This window comes from Salvelinus namaycush, chromosome 7 (genome assembly GCF_016432855.1).
Source record: "Salvelinus namaycush isolate Seneca chromosome 7, SaNama_1.0, whole genome shotgun sequence".
Taxonomy (NCBI): Eukaryota; Metazoa; Chordata; class Actinopteri; order Salmoniformes; family Salmonidae; genus Salvelinus; species Salvelinus namaycush.
The window spans coordinates 27,428,412-27,447,253 of NC_052313.1; the positions used below are offsets into that span (position 1 = coordinate 27,428,412).

The window sequence follows — 18,842 nt, forward strand, 5'->3', positions numbered from 1 at the left end:
CTTTAGGTCAGGTCATCCCGAGTTTCTCAGAGATCTTGCATTGTGAGTGGTACTAGAAATCCCACTCCCTAAACATTGCCAGCGTCCGCTACCACAACCAGCACCTGACTGAGCAGGAGAAACGCTGTCTGTTCCACAAGCACATGGAGATGAGGCGCAATGTGGAGTTCTACAGGAAAGTGAGGAGGGAGTTTTACAAGTCTTTTCTGATGAAGAGATGGAGAAACTGGAAGCCATTCCGGCGGTGTTGGGGTTGGCTGTAGAGATGGGCTTCCTGTAAATCACTGATTTATTTTGTAGAAGTAGAAGTGAGATAAGATGAAATAGAAAATATAGGATTGGTAGGTATAGTAAGTTTGGATACTGTCTTTTTTATATCAATACAAATACGAGTTAAAATTGTGATGTGTCTTTTTTGAGTGTGTTTGTGTGATGCTGGGTGAGTTCCAGAGACCTCTAAAGCACATAAAATAATAGAGAAGGTGTTTATGTGTCTGGGACGGCTCCATATGTGTGTGTGTGTGTGTGTGTGTATGTGTTTACACAGTATGCTTGTGTGGTGTGTACTCACCTGAGTACAGCTAGGTTCTTCAGCGTCTCTCCGACACGTGGGTGTGAGCGTCCCAGACTGTCCTCATACACTCTGAGAGCCTGTTCATACAGGGGCAGCGCTTCACTGTGCTTCTTCTGCCAAACACAATAACACACTCAGACACATCACAGATATCACATAAGTACTTAAGCAAATGTCCAGACAGAGTCTGCAAGGAGAGACAGTCAGTCTTGAAAGCTAATTAAGATGGAAAATCTATTCAAATCAAACCATATGCCGCTATATGCTTTCCAGCAGTTCCCATCTTTCCTTACAAAGCAAACTGGCCAGTGTTAGCTAGTGTTGATTCAGGTGTTAAATTAACACTCATTGGTGTAAAAGAACCCCAGTCTTGGTGTTAATAACCAGCGTTGAAACAAAACCACGCACATCATTATATTTCCCAGCATGCTGTATTGCAGATAGATTTTTAGAATGTTTGTTTCAATATCTATGTTTCTGCATGTACATTGATTAATTCCTCTTATGCTACTCAAATATATATAATATGCATTTTTCTAAACAAACCCAACCTGTTACTTGGACTTATTGCACCCATTACTGAAATGGTTGTTTTCAGAGGTAGTCTCATATTTTAGTCTTTCCAACCCTGGAAGTCATTCTGAATGCAGGTTGCAGATAAATAAAAAATTCCAAATCACTTTACAAGCCAGTATAATGTGACTTGCAGGCCTGATGTAGTCTGTAAACCATGAGTTTCAGGCCACTGTATTAGGGTATTATCTTAAATAATCACATTTTTATGATAACATATTCAATTAGGATCTCACTTGGTGAAGGCCACAGGACTGAAAATTAATGAATGCAACAACCATGGGGTTTTCTCGTTTGGGCAAAACACTGCCCTCCGTACTCTCTCCTCCATGACCCGGAAAACAATAAGTGGTTGAGTGGACGAGGAGTGTGTCAATTCATTAGTAGGCAAATCGAAGAGTGCTTCCCCTCCTCGATAGCCACCTTTCATCAAGGATACTCATGTGTGTCCTACCGCGGAAGACTTTGAAATCTGCCACACCCCCTTCGAGTCAGCTTTAGTTTTGTCAAAGGAGAAAAACATGCACACGTTTAAAGACAATATGCTACTTATTGTTTAATCTATAAAATGTATTACACAACTAACTTAATTTGATCATTTTACACATTTATTTTAGGATCCACCCCTGTAAACATCATTTGCCTAATGACGCGTGATTGGAAAAGGGCAGTCTCATTTCAAGCAAGCGCATTTCCATCCACATTCACTCTCCTCGCCGACTCTCCTCGATTAACTTTGATCTTTTTCAAATTAGGCACGAGATGACGCAGGAGGTGAGAAAATCTAATTGATAAAAGGCCCATGTATCTGTCACTAACAAATACAGTCATGAATGGTAACTCTACAGTCGTGGCCAAAAGTTTTGAGAATGAAACAAATATTAATTTCCACAAAGTTCGCTGATTCAGTCTTAAAATATTTTTGTCAGATGTTACTATGGAATACTGAAGTATAATTACAAGCATTTCATAAGTGTCAAAGGCTTTTATTGACAATTACATGAAGTTGATGCAAAGAGTCAATATTTGCAGTGTTGACTCTTCTTTTTCAAGACCTCTGCAATCCGCCCTGGCATGCTGTCAATTAACTTCTGGGCCACATCCTGACTGATGGCAGCCCATTCTTGCATAATCAATGCTTGGAGTTTGTCAGAATTTGTGGGTTTTTGTTTGTCCACCCGCCTCTAAGGATTGACCACAAGTTCTCAATGGGATTAAGGTCTAGGGAGTTTCCTGGCCATGGACCCAAAATATCGATGTTTTGATCCCCGAGCCACTTCCTTATGGCAAGGTGCTCCATCATGCAGGAAAAGGCATTGTTCGTCACCAAACTGTTCCTTGACGGTTGGGAGAAGTTGCTCTCGGAGGATGTGTTGGTACCATTCTTTATTCATGGCTGTGTTCTTAGGCAAAATTGTGAGTGAGCCCACTCCCTTGGCTGAGAATCAACCCCACCATGAATGGTCTCAGGATGCTTTACTGTTGGCATGACACAGGACTGATGGTAGCGCTCACCTTGTCTTCTCCGGACAAGCTTTTTTCTAGATGCCCCAAACAATCGGAAAGGGGATTCATCAGAGAAAATTACTTTACCCCAGTCCTCAGCAGTCCAATCCCTGTACCTTTTGCAGAATATCAGTCTGTTCCTGATGTTTTTCCTGGAGAGAAGTGGCTTCTTTGCTGCCCTTCTTGACACCAGGCCATCCTCCAAAAGTCTTCGCCTCACTGTGTGTGCAGATGCACTCACACCTGCCTGCTGCCATTCCTGAACAAGCTCTGTACTGGTGGTGCCCCGATCCCGCAGCTGAATCAACTTTAGGAGACGGTCCTGGCGCTTGCTGGACGCCCTGAAGCCTTCTTCACAACAATTGAGCCGCTCTCCTTGTAGTTCTTGATGATCCGATAAATGGTTGATTTAGGTGCAATCTTACTGGCAGCAATATCCTTGCCTGTGAAGCCCTTTTTGTGCAAAGCAATGATGACGGCACGTGTTTCCTTGCAGGTAACCATGGTTGACAGAGGAAGAACAATGATTCCAAGCACCACCCTCCTTTTGAAGCTTCCAGTCTGTTATTCGAACTCAATCACTATGACAGAGTGATCTCCAGCCTTGTCCTCATCAACACTCACACCTGTGTTAACGAGAGAATCACTGACATGATGTCAGCTGGTCCTTTTGTGGCAGGGCTGAAATGCTGTGGAAATGTTTTTTGGGGATTCAGTTCATTTGCATGGCAAAGAGGGACTTTGCAATTAATCTGATCACTCTTCATAACATTCTGGAGTATGTGCAAATTGCCATCATACAAACTGAAGCAGCAGACTTTGTGAAAATTAATATTTGTGTCATTCTCAAAACATTTGGCAAAGACTGTACAATTCACTTGAAAAAGGAAAGCAACCTGGGAAATATGCAAATAAAGCTTTATTGTAGGCAGTGTGTTAATTTAACACTGAAAAGTGTGGACCCGTATAGACACTGGAACAGTGTTAAATGTAACACTCAGTGTTGATTTAACACTGGAGAATTTGCTGTGTAGTACGCAAAGATCTGGGTTTCAAATACATAAAACAACAATCAAAAACGTTATTTGTGCTTGTTTGAGCTTGCCTAGCTTAATAAACCAATAGAAAAAGTCAAAACTGCAAATCCCGCCCTTCTGGCACTCCAGGCAGACTCAAGCAAACGCTTAAAAGTATTTGAAAGGATTTTTCAAGTATTTGAACACAGGTCTGTTACGCAGTTTACTGTTAGAAGTGTTGGTCCTCTCACCAGGTGGCAGTAGAGTACAGCCAGGTTAACCAATGCTGTGGCCACACTGGGGTGTTTAGGTCCAAAACTCTTCTCCCTGATGTCCAGAGCGAGCTCATACAGAGGAACAGCCTTCTCCAGCTTCCCCTGGACAACACAAACATCTTCCCTGTCAGCCTCGCGAATCAGGATTACACACAAGCTACAAGCGAATAGAATTTGAGGCGAGTGAGGAACAAGAATTCAAGATCTCTAGGTTAACTTTCAAACAGCAATGCACATACAGTTACCAGACATGGGACGGTTAATCTTATATCTGGAGTGGACTAAATGCATTTGAATGTATACTTTAAACAATTTCAGTGGGGACCCCATTTTTTCCAGCAGAATTTCTGGGGAATCCATTTTTTTGGCAAGAATTTCTCACAACCCCACCCCAAATCTAAAAATAAGGACACAACACCCCCCCAAGGGTTACAATCCCGACTTCGAATCCCACTGCTTTAATGTATAACTTACTCTTCGTTTTAACGCTTTATAGGGTCTGTTCAACAGCCCCGTGGTGGCTTTGCTAGACACATCTCCTAAACTCACCCTGCGTTTGTAGAGCATTGCCAGGTGTTTCAGGGTGTAGGCCAGGGAGGGGTGGTCAGGGGACAGGGCTCTCTTCCGGATGTCCAGGGCTCTTTCGTACATGTCCTCTGCGGTCTCGTACTCTCTCCTCTCAGTGTGTAGGGCCGCCAAGTTGTTGAGGGACTGGGCACAGTCAGGGTGGTCCGGCCCCAACACACGCTGACGCATCTCCAGAGAACGAGTCAGGAACACTTTGGACGCCCTGGACACAGAGAGAGGCCTCGGTTCAAATACTATTTGAAATCGTTAAAATACTTTAAAAACGTTTCTAGTGTGGTTAGAGTAGCTAGCTAGTGAAATACATTAAAAAAACAAATAAAATTGAAAAGCATTGGTTAAACTTTACCTTCTTTCATTTGGCAATCAAATATAACAACAGCTGTAAAGTGGAGGGTTTGAAAAAGTTAATTAGTAAGTAAGCCTTGCGTAAGCCAGAACAACGCATTAGGGCATAAACCCGTACGTACTGTACGCCCCCTTGACAGGACGCTAGTCTAAGGCAGGGCCTTACCCCCAATACATCTCCTTAAAGGACAACGCCACCCCAAAAAATATATGTTGGTATTTGTTTCATTAGTTCATTGTTGATAAAGTCCCAAAATGTGTTTCATGTCAGCAATCAAGTTACGTGCCTTTCAAAATACAGAAATCTGGCCCGCAAGATGCATTTGGCATCATATGATGCAAAACGCAGCATCATATGTGACCTGTTTCAGGAAGCTAGGCGTATGTCGTACATCACTACTTCAAAATGAGTATTTTTGGCAGAAATGCCTTCTGGAACATTCATGTGCCTTAATAACAAACTTGTATGACATCTGTAAATACAAATACATTTGTTGGTTTAGCCACGGAAAAAGACAGGAACCTTCCCATTAGCAATGATTGGCTGAGATTAGGGCTGTGGCGGTCACGAAATTGTCAGACGGTGATTGTCAAGCAAATAACTGTCGGTCTCTCGGTAATTGACCGTTAATGAACATAAACACATTTAGCAGCTTCCAAACAGAGCCTACAAGCCATTTTAAAAAGCATAATAAATCCATCTAATATAGCCTAGACCTTCACAATAAATCCATTATTTATTTTAGACAGATCTAAAGAAGCATGATATGAAGAAAATGTAGTCTATTTCAGAAGAAAAGAACAGCATACTCTGAGTTGTCCTTAGCTTTACAAACAAAACGGAGTTAAAAGGGTTCTAGTCTGCCGAAAAGCGTTCATCCATGTATACGGTCAAGAGTCTAGCTACATTTTCCGATATTACACATTTCTAATTTTGTCAAAATTTGTTGTTGTCATTGCAAGTTAAAGCGTACTGTTAGCTAGCTAGCGAACGTTAGCTTGCTGGCTCACTAACATTAGGTGTATGATCTAGTAATATTATTTGTATCTCAGAAATCCATTTGCATTGCTAGTTATAGCCTAATGTTAGCTAGACAGCTAACATTGAACCTAGTTGGATGTGGCTGGGGGTGGTTATAGCATTTCTTTCACATGACCCATCAATTTAGACAAGTGTGTCTGGTAGGGTTGTGCCGACATGGCCATACTCGTATTCCTAATTGTATCCGTAAATTGACAGTTGATAGTCATCGGATGATACTTGTGATCGGAAAAAACAGAAATGTTTTAATATGCGTAAATAGAGCTTTGCAAAATACCTCCCTGCACATTCTCACTGCAAAAAAAGCGGCAGATTAGGAGCAGCGAGCGGATGGCTGGGTGTGTGTGTGTGTTAGTGAGTGCTCAGTTTGCAGTCGGCAGCCAAGTTTGCTGTTACTCAGTCAGAATGTGCATTAGCGTTTCATCTATTTTTACTACCCTTGCCCCACTTGTTAGATATTATGCACCTTGACAGCAAACGTCATTGCCATACTAGCAATCTAAATGAGCAGACCGAAAACATGCAAGGAAAAGTGATCGGGTAAACGATGAAGCGAGTGGACAGAGAAATACGGCTTCACTCTATCCAATCAGAGCAGCAGGATCAATGTACAGCCCGCCGTTCTCTTTACAGACAGGCAAACTAGCCAGTTGAGTTATTTAGACCACGCACATGACTGACTCAAAGACAGTACAATATGTTTTAGAAACTCTGTGACTGACACGAGAAATATGCGTGCTGGCAACCGATCACAGATAATTACAAAAAATACTCGGATCATAATCATATCCAGAAAATTGCCCATATCCGTTACGACACTCATTTTGTGTCGACTACTTGGCACACCCCTAGTGTCTGGGTAAGCATCATCTAATAATTATAAAATATTTACACAATATATTTATCTGGACACTTTCTATTTTTGAGTTTGCTATTATGTAAATATGCAAGCAACCATTTCACTGTATCGTTTACACCTTCTGCATCCTGTGCATGTGGTAATGTGAAGAACAACATGACCTGCACAAAAGTTAGATTAGGATACAGAATAGGCCAAGGACTATATAAACTGTATTTTTACCTGGAGTTTTTCCCTATTGTAGGCTACTATTTTTACCACTTTTAGTCTTTAAATATTTGGTTGTTTACTACAGTACCTTACTCCCTCTGTTTAGCATATGGCCTCACATGTGAATCCTTAAAGAGATGGGTGGGGCTAAGGCTTAAGAGAGTGTGAATGATGCTGAATGGGTAGGCTTAAACTTCTTGGGGATAGGGTGCAGAGTTTTCACTTATGGAAAAATAGCGTGCCCAATTCAACTTCGTTCTACTCATCCCCAAAATATAAGATATGCATATTATTAGTAGATTTGGATAGAAAACACTCTGAAGTTTCTAAAACTGTTGGAATCATATCTGTAAGTATAACAGAACTTATATAGCAGTCAAAACCCTGAGGACCAACTTTTTTTTTTTTAAGTCACTGTGTGTTCAAGGAGTTATTATAGGCAGGCCAGAATTCTAATCACTTTAGTCGCAGTTCCTACTGCTTCCACTGGATGTCGCCAGTGTATGGAAAAAGATTAAGGTTAATCATTTGAGCAGTGTGAAAGAAAAACACCAGGAAGTAGGTTGACGTCTGGTGTTTTTGTTTGATTGTTGCGCAAGACTTGAAAAGTACCGTGAGTTTGTTTATCTCCTATATTGAAAACAGATTGACCCGTCTTCAATTTGATCGATTATTAACGTTTACAAATACCTTAGGTTGTATTACAAAAGTACTTTGAAATGTTTTGGCAAAGTTTAGAGGTAATTTTTTTGATATTTTGTCATGACTTTCTGCAAATTGAACGCTGTTTTTTTCTGGTACAACGGCGCAAAATAAATGGACAATTTGGATATATATGGACGGAATTAATCGAACAAAAGGACCATTTGTGATGTTTATGGGACATATTGGAGTGCCAACAAAAGAATCTCGTCAAAGGTAATGCATGTTTTATATTTTATATCTGCGTTTTGAGTAGCGCCGGCATGGTTGAATAGGCTACACTCTCTTGTTGACATTTTGCTATCATCAGATAATAATAGCATCTTATGCTTTCGCCGAAAAGCCTTTTTGAAATCTGACATGTTGGCTGGATTCACAACGAGTGTAGCTTTAATTTGGTATCTTATATGTGTGATTTAATCAAGTTTCATTTTATATAATTTTTTTGAATCTGGCGCTCTACATTTTAACATGGCTGTTGGGACGCAAGCGTCCCACCTATCCCAGAGAGGTTAAGAGGGTGTGAACGATGCTGAATGGGTGTAGACAAAGAAGAGCTCGCCAGTAGGTGTACCAAAACATTCAAGGACCTTTTTCTCAAAAGTGGGGTTACAAGTTGATCAACTTTCAAAGCAGAATTACTTTCCCATTGTTCCTCAAATGCAGTGTATGATATACAATTTCCTAGCTCTGAGTCTGTACTTTTATCCAATGTAAAAAAAAAAAACACAATTTAAAATTTTACTACATATGACCGAATCGAGGCGGTCGGTCACATATGATAAAAAATGCATCATATGGGCCAGATTTCTGTATTTTGGAACTATATTAACAATGGACTAATGAAACAAATACCAAAATATTTCCTTTAATGCTAAATGCCATGCAGAGGCATCATATTTCACGGGTCCCATATTTAGGGCCATATAAATCTGTGATATTTTTTGCCTGATTCCATAGAGTTTTTTCCTAAATTTGATTTGCTCCTTTTTGTTTTTCCTGGTTTCCGTTTTTCGTAAAACAACCAAATTTGATGTTTTAAGTCCACAACCATGTTTAAACCACTTTTGAGGTCTGGGAAAAATAAAATAATTTGGGATTTTGGGGTGTAGTTGCCCTTTAATGTAAATGAGCACCAGCAAGAGACCATTGTTTGGTTAGCTATCGATATGTCTCTAGCGCTCATGTGATTGCAAAGTTTGCAAAACAAATGGCCACTGGATTGATGCAAATAATCATGATATCACTCTGCCAGGTAGGTGTAGACTACTTTGTATCCTTAGGTCATCCTTAGCATCATCGCTAACAGCTACACAAAGTGTAGATGTGTAAGGACTGACTCACTCCAGGTTGTTCTGGAGGTAGTAGAGGACTCCCAGCTCGTTGAAGGTCTTGGCACAATCTGCTGTGTCTTTACCCAGAGTCAGCTCCTCTAACTGGAGGGCCCGCCGACGCAGCAGAGTGAAGCCATACTGCAGAGATAGAGACACAGTCAATTCACTATTAATGTATACACATTACACACAACTACACACGAACACACACACTAAAGCCATTTTGCAGAGAGAGACGCGTATGTAATATGTATGCATTAGATGTGTCATTTTAGGCAAAACATTTTTTTTTAAAGTGATCCAATCCTTAATTAACGCACGCGCACGCACGCACACACACACACAAAAAGCCATAAAGCAGGAGGGACAACCAACCATACTAATGTGTCCTCACCATATGGCCTTTCTGGCGGGCAGTCTTTTGGCGAATCCTCACAGACCTCTTCCTCAATTTTTCAGCTTGCTCATACCTGTTAACAGATGACCCATCAATCACAAAGCAACTTTACTTGAAACAGACCCACCCACACACCTCCCTTCTCACTCACTCACTCACTCACTCACTCACTCACTCACTCACTCACTCACTCACTCACTCACTCACTCACTCACTCACTCACTCACTCACTCACTCACTCACTCACTCACTTGTTCTGTTTCTGGTAGAGCATGGCCAGGGAGTCCAGTTCGCGCGCGACACAGGCGTGGTCTGAGCCGTAGGCGTTCTCACTGATCTCCAGGGCCTGCTTGTAGAACTGCTCTGCATTGCCATACTTCCTCCACTGGACATAAACCCCGGCCAGCTGGTGTAGGGACAGGGCAACACTGGGGTGGTCCGGGTCCAGGGCCGTCTCCCGGATCTCCAGAGACCTCTGTAAGGGAGCTACCGCCTGGAGAAACATGGATGGATGGACGGACGGACACGTTTATCATGTAGTACGTCGACAGCATGACAACATACAGTGTATTTCGGAAAGTATTCAGACCACTTCCCTTTTTCCACATTTTGTTACGTTACGGCCTTACTCTAAAATGTATTAAATATTTTTTTCCCTCACACTCTGACAGAGCTCGCAAGTTCCTCTGTGGAGATGGGAGAACCTTCCAGAAGGACAACCATCTCTGCAGCACTCCACCAATCAGGCCTTTATGGTAGAGTGGCCAAATGGAAGCCACTCCTCAGTAAAAAGGCACATGACAGCCAACTTGGAGTTAGCCAAAAGGCACCCAAAGGACCCAAAGGACCATGATAAAAAAAAGATGAAACAAAGATTGAACTCTTTGGCCTGAATGCCAAGCGTCAGGTCTGGAGGAAACCTGGCACCATCCCTACGGTGAAGCATGGTGGTGGCAGCATCATGCTGTGAGGATGTTTTTCAGCGGCAGGGACTGGGAGACTAGTCAGGATCGAGGGAAAGATGAACGGCGCAAAGTACAGAGAGATCCTTGATGAAAACCTGCTACAGAGCGCTCAGGACCTCAGACTGGGGCAAAGATTCACCTTCCAACAAGGCAATGACCATAAGCACACGGCTTCGGGACATTTACATTTACATTTACATTTAAGTCATTTAGCAGACGCTCTTATCCAGAGCGACTTACAAATTGGTGCATTCACCTTATGATATCCAGTGGAACAACCACTTTACAATAGTGCATCTAACTCTTTTAAGGGGGAGGGGGGGGGTTAGAAGGATTACTTTATCCTATCCTAGGTATTCCTTAAAGAGGTGGGGTTTCAGGTGTCTCCGGAAGGTGGTGATTGACTCCGCTGACCTGGCGTCGTGAGGGAGTTTGTTCCACCATTGGGGTGCCAGAGCAGCGAACAGTTTTGACTGGGCTGAGCGGGAACTGTACTTCCTCAGAGGTAGGGAGGCGAGCAGGCCAGAGGTGGATGAACGCAGTGCCCTTGTTTGGGTGTAGGGCCTGATCAGAGCCTGAAGGTACGGAGGTGCCGTTCCCCTCACAGCTCCGTAGGCAAGCACCATGGTCTTGTAGCGGATGCGAGCTTCAACTGGAAGCCAGTGGAGAGAGCGGAGGAGCGGGGTGACGTGAGAGAACTTGGGAAGGTTGAACACCAGACGGGCTGCGGCGTTCTGGATGAGTTGTAGGGGTTTAATAGCACAGGCAGGGAGCCCAGCCAACAGCGAGTTGCAGTAATCCAGACGGGAGATGACAAGTGCCTGGATTAGGACCTGCGCCGCTTCCTGTGTGAGGCAGGGTCGTACTCTGCGAATGTTGTAGAGCATGAACCTACAGGAACGGGTCACCGCCTTGATGTGAGTTGAGAACGACAGGGTGTTGTCCAGGATCACGCCAAGGTTCTTAGCACTCTGGGAGGAGGACACAATGGAGTTGTCAACCGTGATGGCGAGATCATGGAACGGGCAGTCCTTCCCCGGGAGGAAGAGCAGCTCCGTCTTGCCGAGGTTCAGCTTGAGGTGGTGATCCGTCATCCACACTGATATGTCTGCCAGACATGCAGAGATGCAATTCGCCACCTGGTTACTAGAGGGGGGAAAGGAGAAGATGAATTGTGTGTCGTCTGCATAGCAATGATAGGAGAGACCATGTGAGGATATGACAGAGCCAAGTGACTTGGTGTATAGCGAGAATAGGAGAGGGCCTAGAACAGAGCCCTGGGGGACACCAGTGGTGAGAGCACGTGGTGCGGAGACAGATTCTCGCCACGCCACCTGGTAGGAGCGACCTGTCAGGTAGGACGCAATCCAAGCGTGGGCCGCGCCGGAGATGCCCAGCTCGGAGAGGGTGGAGAGGAGGATCTGATGGTTCACAGTATCAAAAGGCAGCCGATAGGTCTAGAAGGATGAGAGCAGAGGAGAGAGAGTTAGCTTTAGCAGTGCGGAGCGCCTCCGTGACACAGAGAAGAGCAGTCTCAGTTGAATGACTAGTCTTGAAACCTGACTGATTTGGATCAAGAAGGTCATTCTGAGAGAGATAGCAGGAGAGCTGGCCAAGGACGGCACGTTCAAGAGTTTTGGAGAGAAAAGAAAGAAGGGATACTGGTCTGTAGTTGTTGACATCGGAGGGATCGAGTGTAGGTTTTTTCAGAAGGGGTGCAACTCTCGCTCTCTTGAAGACGGAAGGGACGTAGCCAGCGGTCAAGGATGAGTTGATGAGCGAGGTGAGGTAAGGGAGAAGGTCTCCGGAAATGGTCTGGAGAAGAGAGGAGGGGATAGGGTCAAGCGGGCAGGTTGTTGGGCGGCCGGCCGTCACAAGACGCGAGATTTCATCTGGAGAGAGAGGGGAGAAAGAGGTCAAAGCACAGGGTAGGGCAGTGTGAGCAGAACCAGCGGTGTTGTTTGACTTAGCAAACGAGGATCGGATGTCGTCGACCTTTTTTTCAAAATGGTTGACGAAGTCATCTGCAGAGAGGGAGGAGGGGGGAGGAGGGGGAGGAGGATTCAGGAGGGAAGAGAAGGTGGCAAAGAGCTTCCTAGGGTTAGAGGCAGATGCTTGGAATTTAGAGTGGTAGAAAGTGGCTTTAGCAGCAGAGACAGAAGAGGAGAATGTAGAGAGGAGGGAGTGAAAGGATGCCAGGTCCGCAGGGAGGCGAGTTTTCCTCCATTTCCGCTCGGCTGCCCGGAGCCCTGTTCTGGACAAGTCTCCGAATGTTTTTGAGTGGCCCAACCAGTGCCGACTTGAACCTTGATCGAACATCTCTGGAGAGATCTGAAAATAGCTGTGCAGCCAAGCTTGTAGTGTCATACCCATGAAGATTTGAGGCAGTAATTGCTGCCAAAGGTGCTTCAACAAAGTACTGAGTAAAGGGTCTGAATACTTATGTACATTTGATATGTTTTTTTTATTTTGAATAGATTTGCAAAAATGTCTAAAAACCTGTTTTTGCATTGTCATTATGGGGTATTGTGTGTAGATTGATGAGGGGGAATTTTTTTGTATTTTTTAATCCATTTTAGAATAAGGCTGTAACGTAAATAAATGTGGAAAAAGTCAAGGGGTCTGAATATTGTCACGTACCCATAGAACAGAAATCCCCATTTCAAATCAATGGGTCTGTACTGGGTGGACTGGCGGCCATTTTACTACCCACTTTCTACGCACATACCTGACTGAGCAGGCCCAAGTCTTTGAGGAAGCGACCCAGTGTCTCATACAGGTTGCCCAGCCTGATCATGCTGTCCTCACTCTCACAGCTCTTCTCATAGTGCTTCAGAGAGTCAAAGTACTCAGTGGCCATGGAGCTCTTGTCTTTGCCCACATACTGCCAGTAGGCCAGCAGCTCAGAGAAATGGCCCCTAGGAACACCAACCGACATATCAGAACTTTAATCGATGTCTACGGTTCCTGTTTATCTCACTATTGCACATTTGAATCAAGGCGAATTCTGTGCACAGATCAATCACCGATACAAATGCAAAAAAAAACATAGGAGAATATACTACTCCCCAGACAAAGTCAAAAACCAAAAGACATAGAAAGTAACAGTAGAATGGCAAACAGTCTCATTGTGATATAGAAGTCTGACCTCTTATAGAGGTTCTGGGAGACAAAGAGGTTAAGGAGGCTGAGCTGCAGCTTGGCCCTGTCCTCCTGCTGCTGGAGTAGCCAGGGCAGCTCGTCTGCCACCCGCCACGTCACCCTGTCCTGACTGAACACACACACACACACACACACACACACACACACACACACACACACACACACACACACACACACACACACACACACACACACACACACACGCGCGCGTTAAATAGACACCAGCACTTACTGTGTCGTCAAAGATGAAGTCTAGTCACTATTGTTAATATTAATTCTATAACATAACATGATGCTGGTCATGTTACTAGTGGTTGGCCAGACCTGAGTTGCTGGCTGAAGTAGTGGATGAGCTTCTCTCTGTAGGCAGGAGAGCAGGTCCCTCCATCCATAAACTCCAGCCGGACGGCCTCCGCAGCCTAAAGCACAGAGACGGTGTCAACAGAAAGCCCGTGTGAAGCCTCTCACTTACATTGAACATCATTGAGTTTCAGAGATGGAGAGACTATTACACACACGGGACATAAACACTTCATGCGCAAAAACTGCTGCCAGTGGACTAAACAGGGCGATTTCAATGCTCTCATCCTACGGTGTCTGTAGGGGAGACCGAAAGCTAACCTGTAGGTGCTGGAACCTGATGAGTCCACAGCCCAGGCCTACAATACAGAGTCTCTGTAGGGTGTAGAGGAGGGAGGAGAGGACAGGCAGGCCCAGGTCTGGAAACACGGCCAGCACCTCAGACTCACTCACACCGTTATGACTGGCACACACCAGACACAGCATCTGAGGGAGGGAATCAACACACACACACACACACACACACACACACACACACACACACACACACACACACACACACACACGAAGGAAAGCAGAACAGATAATCAGCTTCAACATTCTTCGGAAAGCCCTTGATGTCACATTCTAAATAAAAGGCATGTGAAACTATTCTGGTGGTTAGTGGTACAACAGAATGTCCCACCACCTTCCAAATGCAGTTAGGTTAAGGTATTGGCGGGTAACAATGTCTATTTTACCAGCCACGTTGGTGGGTGGACCAAAAAGTACATTTTAGGCTCTGGTCTTCATCCCAAATGGCATCCTATTCCCTATATAGTGCACTACTTTTGACCATGTACTTTTTTTTCTCCCCCCCCCCTCTTTTCGCCCCAATTTTGCCATATCCAATTACAATCTTGTCTCATCGCTGCAACTCTCCAACGGGCTCGGGAGAGGCGAAAGTTGAGTCATGCGTCCTCCAAACCGCGCTCCTTAACACCCGCCCGCTTAACCCAGAAGCCAGACGCACCAATGTGTCGGAGGAAACACTGTCCAACTGACAACCGGAGTCAGCCTGCAGGCACCCAGCCCGCCACAAGGAGTCACTAGAGCGTGATGAGCCAAGTAAAGCCCCCCAGCCAAACCCTCCCCTAACCCGGACAGCGCTGGGCCAATTGTGCACCTCCCTATGGGACTACCGGTCACGGGCCGATTGTGACACAGCCTGGGACCGAACCCAGGTCTGTAGTGATACATCAAGCACTGCAATGCAGTGCCTTAGACCGCTGCGCCACTGGGGGGGCCTTGAAATGCGACAATGTTGCTGAGAATTTTCCTGCACGGCAGGAAATGCAAACCTGTAGTGTATTTGAGTTTCAAAAAGGCTTCTAAAGTTTGTAATTTCTACAGAAATTTCAGACTAGATTTGCCCTAACAAAAAATGTATCAACCCCTACAAAAATGTCCATTGATTATAGTCCAAATAATAATTCACATTTCCTGTTACTGCAGGATTATTTTCCTGCTGATGCAAATGAAGATCCTACATCTGTAGTGGTGAAGGATCGGGATGGTCCCTTACCTCTCTCATGACGTGTCTCTCCCCGTCTGTGCTGAGAGAATCTAACACCACCTTGAGGCCCAAGCTGTACAGAGACATGGTGTCCTGACACAGCAGACACTGCTCTAGAGTCCTCTCCAACGACCAGGCACACCTACAGCTGGGACATAACGCAACACATCTATAGACAATACCACCCACACACACACACACACACACACACACACACACACACACACACACACACACACACACACACACACACACACACACACACACACACACACACACACACACAGTTTACTCACTTGGTGATCATCTTGGCTAGCAGGGTGACATACAGGGCGTTACATGTGGATGCAGAGCGACAGTGTCTCTCCAGTTTCTTATCCTGTTGAACGGACAGACACACAGCCACTGTTTGACACACACACATCTTCTCGTCATGGAGTTAAAGGGGAAGTTCAGTATTTTATTAATTGATGTTAGATGGTTCCCCACCCGGAAAGGAGTCCATGGACCAGAAGAAACTGTAAGCAATGGTTTGATTATTTTGAAACAGCCACTACAAACTTCCGCTAATTTTAAACACCGCTAGCTAAAAATGTAATGGGAGTGATGGGGCAAGCGGTGCCTGTTGAAAATTGCATGGTCAAATAAACTCAATTATTTGGTTTGATGTACGTTACTTAAAAGGTGATTTGGCCTTTTTTTACACTGAACTTCCAGTAATAACAAAGTGATATCAGTTTGACACCCGCCTGGTCTTTAGTGAGTTTGACGTCAGCTGCCAGGCACTCGGTGTTGATCACACTCTTCACCTCTCTGGGGTTCAGGGGGTCCAGGTGGAGGGTGGGCCACAGTCTGGGAAACAACAGTCATATCACACAACCACTATTAGGCCACAATACGTAGGAATTACATAGGAACTATATATCATACCCCAAAATACATAGGCACTACATAGGCATTGGGCCTATATAGGCCACACAATACATATCTATTACATTATATATAGGTGTACCCTTCTTCCAGGCATTACTTAGGCACTACATTAGCAATGCATAGGCATTACATATGTTGACATAGTACTGATCTGGAGTCATTTTGTATGGACTAACTGCCAAGTTGTGTACTCTACCTCCAGGCCTGGGGACAGGTCTCCACGTTGACAGACACCACCACTCTGACGTTGACCGGCAGGGGGTCAATCAGCCACTTCATGTGCCTCTCTGCTTGCTGAGGGAAAATACAGCATGATATCAAAGATACAAACCTCAAGAGTAAAAAACTGACCTGTTAACTGAAAATATCAAAACAGGGACATCTGGCTACATTCTATGTGCAGTAAATGTTAATTACATGTTGCTAAAAACACATCCTATTTACAGAATCTGGCTAAATGATTCGAAATGATTCGAAAACCCGTGTAAACACACAATCAATATTTTCTATAAAGGTTTGAGGCGAAAAAAGAAAAAGTGAATTTCAAAGTTACAGACATTTCAGTGTTTCCCGAACGACCTCCATTCCCTGACGCGTTCGTCTCTCTACGGTCTTACTGTGGCAGTAGCCTAGTACCTGTATCTGGTCAATGGAGTCGATGATGATGATGATGTTGCCTTGGTGTCTGGAAGACAGTCTCTCTAGCCAGCGAGGGAACTCCTCTAGGATCTTGGAGGGGTCCATGGATAACCCAGAGATGGACCAGAAATGCTGCAGCAGCTTGACAGTGAGGCGTTTAATAATGAGTACAGGCTCAGAGCTGGTGGAAAGAGGTCGCCCCACAAAATGGTACAGGAACAACGTGTTGGGGGAGTGCTTCTGCTGCAGCTCAATCCTGGAGGAAGAATTGAGTTGATTGGTTATTAACGCTTAAGGTCAAATAATGTAAAAGATCGTTTTGAAAATGGATAATGGCTGAGCTCTTACCATTTGGACAGTAGGAGAGACTTCCCAGAGCCGGGTCCCCCTGATACCAGCAGTGGAGGGGTGGGAGGAGGGGCTGCCACCATGTCATTCAGACGATCTATGTACTGAGGACAGAGCATGACATCACCCGTCATGCAGAAGCTCCTCTCGCCCACACAAGCAACCGTTATTACTAAAGTTAATACTCATCTATTACACTTTATCACTGCTAGTCATCATTTGGAATATTTCACCTTAAAGGGATAGTTTACTCAAAAACGTATATTTGAGTATTTTGTTGATTTGTCCACTGGTAATGCATTCCAAAGTTTTCAAAATAGAGCATGTTCAGTAGAGAGGAGAAACTGTGACGATGATATGCAAATTCAACAACGAATAATATAACCCTTTAGTCACAAAATCCTATAAATAAAATCATGCCTTCCTACTGAGCTAGAGAGAAAGAGGTAGAGACAGAGAGCAAGAGCCCCACTTTCTGGAAGCCCAGTTGAGCTGCGGCGCTGCAGGCTTGCTGATAGGCCTCGATCTGCTCCTGCTCATCATGCAGGTCCCACAGCACGTCCCCCAAATCCTCCTCGCGCCCCTCGTCTATCCCCGAATCCTTACCGTCCACGTCGCTGCCCTCCAAACCCAGCAGTTCCTGACAGAGAGGGAGGGAGAGAGACAAAGGTACACTACACTCTTAGAAAAAAGGGTTCCAAAAGGGTTCTTCTGCTGTCCCCATAGGAGAACCCTTTTGGGTTCCAGGTTTCTAACTTTCGGGTTCCATGTAGCACTTTCTGTGGAAAGGGTTTTACATGAATCCCAAAAGGGCTACCTGGAACCAAAAAGGTTCTACCTAGAACTAAAAAGGGTTATTCAAAGGGTTCTCCTACGGGGACAGTCGAAGAACCCATTTCAGTTTTTTTTTTTCCCACCTAAGAGTGTATCTAGTATAGTGCACTACTTTTGACCTGGCCCCATAGGGTTTGTAGGCCTACCTGTTTGATTACTTTCTCCAGCTGAGTATAGATCATAGACGCTCCTTCCTCTGGGGAGCCACCATGGTCCACTACCTATGGAAGTGGCACAGTAGTATAATAGCCAGGCTATAGGACATTCATACACCATGGAATCTTCAATTCTGATATTGCCATAAAACACAATACGACAATTTCTGCCAATAGAACAAATCAATCTTTGCATATCACAAACACAAACACCCAGTATGCCAGCTCCTTATTCTACCCCTCTGTATATGTATGTATACATAGTGGAATGAATATCATATATTTAATATATGATATATAACATATGAATATCTGGAACTGGCATACTCAGCTCAAGATTTTCAGGTGTTGGGGCAGAAGGTAGCCTAGCGTTTAAAACTGTTTGGCCAGTAACCGAAAGTGCGCTGGTTCGAATCCCCGAGCTGACTAGGTGAAAAATCTGTCAATGTCCCCTTGGGCAAATCAAATTTGATCTGTCACATGTGCCGAATACAACAGGTGTAGTAGACCTTACCGCGAAATGCTTACTT

General features: G+C 44.4%; 1 protein-coding gene across 1 annotated transcript in view; it reads right to left on the reverse strand.

The window, feature by feature from the left end:
* Nucleotides 1-18,842, reverse strand: part of nphp3 (nephronophthisis 3) — a 28,507-nt gene that overhangs the window by 3,831 nt on the left and 5,834 nt on the right. The window contains exons 9-26 of the mRNA XM_038997883.1: nt 18,304-18,378; nt 17,796-17,963; nt 17,324-17,427; nt 16,973-17,231; nt 16,533-16,630; nt 16,153-16,255; nt 15,700-15,782; nt 15,413-15,551; nt 14,170-14,334; nt 13,873-13,967; nt 13,535-13,657; nt 13,115-13,304; nt 9,673-9,914; nt 9,419-9,494; nt 9,035-9,162; nt 4,494-4,734; nt 3,921-4,046; nt 572-687 (exon numbers count right to left, since the gene is read on the reverse strand). Coding sequence (XP_038853811.1) covers nt 572-687; nt 3,921-4,046; nt 4,494-4,734; nt 9,035-9,162; nt 9,419-9,494; nt 9,673-9,914; nt 13,115-13,304; nt 13,535-13,657; nt 13,873-13,967; nt 14,170-14,334; nt 15,413-15,551; nt 15,700-15,782; nt 16,153-16,255; nt 16,533-16,630; nt 16,973-17,231; nt 17,324-17,427; nt 17,796-17,963; nt 18,304-18,378 — 2,531 coding nt within the window. The remainder of the gene's footprint in view (nt 1-571; nt 688-3,920; nt 4,047-4,493; nt 4,735-9,034; nt 9,163-9,418; nt 9,495-9,672; nt 9,915-13,114; nt 13,305-13,534; nt 13,658-13,872; nt 13,968-14,169; nt 14,335-15,412; nt 15,552-15,699; nt 15,783-16,152; nt 16,256-16,532; nt 16,631-16,972; nt 17,232-17,323; nt 17,428-17,795; nt 17,964-18,303; nt 18,379-18,842) is intronic.